At 40.9% G+C, this 5,155-nt stretch overlaps 1 protein-coding gene across 1 annotated transcript; it reads left to right on the plus strand.

The window, feature by feature from the left end:
* Positions 1 to 3,183: 3,183 nt before the first annotated feature.
* Positions 3,184 to 5,155, plus strand: LOC119772717. The gene is made up of 2 exons (XM_038269267.1): positions 3,184 to 3,267; positions 4,120 to 5,155. Exon 2 carries the CDS (start codon positions 4,129 to 4,131, stop codon positions 5,008 to 5,010), a length of 882 nt encoding a protein of 293 aa, XP_038125195.1. The 5' UTR covers positions 3,184 to 3,267; positions 4,120 to 4,128; the 3' UTR covers positions 5,011 to 5,155.

A 5,155-nucleotide genomic window follows, 5' to 3' on the forward strand; every position in this document is an offset into this window, starting at 1 on the left:
GAGTGGAATAAAGGTTCCAACCACCAGGAGCAGGAACAAATATAATCAAATATAATGATAGAAACCTTAGTCAGTTAAATAACCTGCTGCTGTCATTTTGCACATCTCTGATGTTGCTGCTATTTTCAAACATCCATTACTGTAAAAATGTCCATAGCTACATACTGCTTATTTATTCCCCAGTTTTATATTGTTAAAACACTTTACAGAATTTTATTGTTTATATTTTAACTCTTCCCTATTATATTATTCTTATACATTTTTCTAAGGTCCACATTTGTGTGACCATTTTCAATAATCTTTCTGCTGCTGTAAATTTTCCCATTGTGGAAAAATAAAGGGATTTTCTATTCTATTCTATAAAAGGGGTAGAAATATAAAAGTAAATCTAAACAATATATTTACAAAAAATATATCTGCAAAATCTCTAATATTCAACAACAAAAAATACAAAGTTAAGCATATTGTGCAAAACAGCAATAAAAAGATAAAATCCTATCAGATTTATAGTCCCCACCCTGCAGATCTATTAGAATCTGTCCTTAAATTACAGCCAAACTCATTTACACAGTAACAGATAAAATCCTTTAGATAAACCAAACATTACCGCCACATATCTGACTCAATAACCATTAAAACAACTATTTTCATTCATTTCAGACGGAACTATTCACAGAGTTGTATTATATTAAACTGAACTTCCAATTTTCACACATTGGGAGCAAATCCCGATGATGAGACATTTGTTCTTTCAATCAGCAAGAGTGACTAAGCAGGAGGTGCATATATGGGTGAGAGAAACGAAGACCATGCTAATCAGGCGTTTGGGAGCAGGTGTGAAGAAAGGGGTCTAGAAGGGAGCTAGGGAAAAGGAGGCTCACACAGGAGGGCAACAAAGGCAAACAAGAAATACCTAAGAACTCAAATACAATTTAAAAAATAACTGGAATAACACACAATGAAAGTAAAACAAATGAAAACTCAAATATAAAACCGGAAGCAGCCTTGAAGCTGTCATCTTCCTCATCAGACATTGAATCAATGGTAAAACCTTTCCTGGGCCAATGCAGGAGCAGCTTTAAAAAAAAAACAGATATCAACACTCTTGACATCTGAACAATCAGAAAGTGTTTCACTTGCAAGCTGGCTCTCCCTTGCAGAGATACAGAAGATTAGAAGATCAACATGTCATCCAAGAGAGATCATGAATGGAGTCCTCCAGAAAATAAAGTGCAAAAACACTATATATTGATGTAATGTCCTTAAAACTGGTCGAAACTAGGCTCAGTATTGTCTTTAGTCTCCACTGGCTATGAGCTCCCTACTACTCCTTGGCATGCTCCTGACAAGGTGGTCTCCTGAGGGATTTCCTCCTGGACCTGGACTAAACCACCAACTTTTGGACACTCTGTGGTGCAACACAATGTTGGTGGATGGACAGAGACATGATGTCCCACATTTGTTCACTGAGATTCAGGTCTGGGGAACGGGCGTGCCATAGCTTCAATACCTTCATCTTCCAAGAATTGCTGACACACTTCAGCCACTTGAGGTGTAGCAATGCCCTGCATTAGGAAGATCCCAGGGTCAACTGTACCAGCATAAAATCCTGGTATAGGGGTGGAAGGATCTCATCTCGGTACCTAATGGCAGTCATGCTACATCGGGCGAGCAGATGGAGGGCTGTGTGGCCATCCAAAGAAATGCCACACCAAAACTACTGACACATTGCTAAATCCGTTATGCTGAAGGATGTTGCAGGCAGCAGACTGTTCTCCATGCTTTCTCCAGACTCTGTCACACCTGTCAAATGTGGTCAGTGTCAACCTGCTTTTATCTGTGAAGAGTACAGGGAGTCGGTGGCTAATTTACCAATCCTGCTGGGCTCTTGAAAATGCCAAGCAGAAGATGATTACCCTTGTGAGTCACTTACCTGGTTTAACAGGTCAGTCCATCATCTCCAAGGAAGGCAGGATCCAGCCAATGGACTGATAAATGAGCAGCAGCACAGAGCCACCTAGACAATTTCCCACAAACCAAATGAGCAGGCAGAAATCTGATCCCGGGTCAGGGAAACAGATCAAACAGGACAGTGCAGGAATCCAGGAGTCCGCAGCCCGGTCTGGGGTTCCGAACCGCACAGTAACAGACAGATCCAGGGTTCAAGGGATCCACAGAGCGTGAAGACAGGTTCAGAGTTCCATGCATCAAGCAACCAGCTCAGACAGATATAGAGACAATAAACAGCAAACAAACAATGATCTGGCCCCGATAGCTGGGCTGAGCCATATATGAAGCAGCAGGCGCAGGTAGATAAGGTGAGCAGTCAGAGTTAGGCAGGTGGATGAAGTGAATAGTTTAGGTATCAGGGCAGATCATCACAGTTTGATGTTGTGCTAACTTCAGATTGAATAAAACATGGCTTATGTTTTGTTAAATTAAACACTTTTAAAAGTGTAATTAGTTATCTTTCTTGTACTTAATGGTATTTCACTTAGCAGATCATCCCAGAAATTCAAAATGATATGAATGTCCCAAGTGTGAGTTTTGACAGAAGTTAAAACAAAACATGCATTATCCACAGCATTTTTCATTAAAATAACATTATTGACATATTTAAAAATATATATATTCATATAGAAGGTACACTTAATAATAGTTGTGAAAAATAATTGCAGTTTATTAAGAAAGTATGTTTCATACTTTAGTATTTATTTGTCTGTTATTTTTTACTTGTACTTAAGTACCGTATCTGAGTACTTTTTCCACCACTGTCAGTGGAGCAGGTCATTTAAATAGATTACAAAAACTTTGTTCCCAGAACTGATCTTTGAGCTGCACTACAAGGATGTTCCAAAATCTAGATCCTCCCCCAAGTTATACTCTAACCCTGAGGAGGAAGTTTCTAGCTGAGAAATGTCTTTGATTTGTAAAGAATTACACACACCTGCTTGTCCCACCAACAGTTTCTTCATGGCATGACTTCAAATATGCTCTAAATTCTTAAAGAAGTTTACTGTTTCACTTTCTGTTGTGGTCATGATAAACACGTCAGGGACAGCAGGAGGGGGAATCATTTGTTCCCCTAGATACCATCTCCTCAGAGGTGGAGCTTTGCCACCACACCCTGCTTTGAGCAGGTATATGAGGACCATGTTAGGAGCTCAGGAACAGCAGCCTTCATCCATCTCCAAGAAGAAGAAGCATTCATCCATCCAGAGCAAGCAGCCTTCATTCATCCAGCAGCTGATCTCTATCTACAGACCTGTAAGTTTCCACCATTTTACGTCCTTCTTTCAGCTGTAGACCTGTCGTCTGTCTTCCCTTTTTCAGCAGGATATTCTTGTTAATGATGTGTTGATCAACACTGAGATATTGATGTCTCCTCTGATACCACATCATTATACTCGGTTCTAACATCAAAATACTCATGCATTTAATATTCCCATTATAGAAATATATTCAGTAGTTTATTAAATGTTACAGGATCCAAATTGTAAAATAAATTATATGTCTCTATTGTTTTTAGCAGTCAGATCTCTGTTTTATCCTGCAGTTTCTTTTTCAGTGTTCCGGTGCTGTGTGTTTCCTGGGCGGGGCCGCCTTTAACAGTGTCCTTTTGCATCTCTGCTTCTGTCTCCTTTATCCCCAGTTGGCCTCAGCAGACGGCCGCTCACACTGGGCCTGGTTCTGCTGGAGGTTTCTTCCTGTTAAAAAGGAGTTTTTCCTCTCCACTGTCACTACAAGCATGCATAGTGTGACTGATTGCCTTCGAGTCCATGAGTCAATGCAATCAACTGGTTCTCCTTAGAACTCAGAATTCAGCGTGTGTGAGCTGTGATTGACACTCTATCAGACGCTCCTCTGGCTGTGATTGGTTGTTTTGACTCGTCCCGAATTATTCTTTCCAGATTGAAATACAGGCAGTAGGCGGGACCAATTGAAGCAGTTTTTTTCACAGGTTACATATCACATGTACTGCTGTCTGGGCATAGGGAGAGTTTTAGCCAATATGACAAAAAAGTGATTTTTAAAACTTACAGACTTCAGCTTTAATTGACGTGTTGTGAATTGGCGCCAAATAAATAAATTGAATTTGTCTGTTTTCCTGTGATGCAGAAACTAAAGATGGGCCAGTACATCACTACTATTGATGTCTCTACTAAGAAGAATGAGGAGTCTGAGCTCGACAAAAAGGGCTTCACCAAAATTCCTGTTAATCTGAATCCAGGAAATAAAGCAAACGGAACCTTCCTCTGGTACAATACCATTGAGAACCAGCCTAACACCCAACCAATCACCAGGATCCAGTTTTCCTTCACAGAGGGAATGGAAAAAGGTCTGAAAGCTCAAAAGTACCAGAAGGTCGACCAAGATCTTACCAATGGTACTGGTGAAAGGCCCATCTACCTGTGGTTCTTCAGAGGCACCACTAGGTATGATGTTCCAATCGTAGAGCTTTTCATCTCCACTGATGCAGCAAGTGATGCTGAAATGGTTCAGCCTCTGTGGGAGAGGTCAGCCTGTAATCTGAACCGGGCTGGAGTAAAGTGGTTCCACCTGTGGATGAAGAGGTCAGCACAAGCTCATGTCTGTGATGTCACCGCCACTGACAACAGTGCTGCAGACGCCGACTTGTTCCGTAAAGGTTACATCCGAATCGACGAAAACCTCAACAAAGGTGCAGGGGGGGAGGAAGTCTTCCTCTGGTATCGACAGACCACTGATGATGATGATCTCATCAGAGATCTGCAGATTTCCACTAACCTTAATGAGATGAAGAGCCTTCAGGGCCAATATTATCAGCAAGTTTTAACCAACCTGAGTAAGAGAGGAGCCAATGTGTTTCTTTGGTACAAAAAAGAGTGCGGGAAAAAACCCATCAACATGGTCACCCTGCTCGTCGACCAAGCAGCAATTCCGCTGTTTAAGATCGCCAAGGCCACGATTATCACCAAGGATCTCAAACCAGGAATTGCAGGGACCAAAGAATTCTTGTGTTTTAATTAGAGAGCATTCTTATTGTTTCTGAGTCTGCTCAGTGAGAATATTTACTGATGTTGTTGTGATCATATCTTCCATGAAACAATCTTTCTGTCTCTTAGACGTCCTCTTGTTTTCTAACTCTAATTTTCCTGTTTTAATAAAGACGAGC

The sequence above is a fragment of the Cyprinodon tularosa genome, unplaced genomic scaffold, assembly GCF_016077235.1.
Source record: "Cyprinodon tularosa strain WSP-4 unplaced genomic scaffold, ASM1607723v1 ctg726, whole genome shotgun sequence".
Taxonomy (NCBI): Eukaryota; Metazoa; Chordata; class Actinopteri; order Cyprinodontiformes; family Cyprinodontidae; genus Cyprinodon; species Cyprinodon tularosa.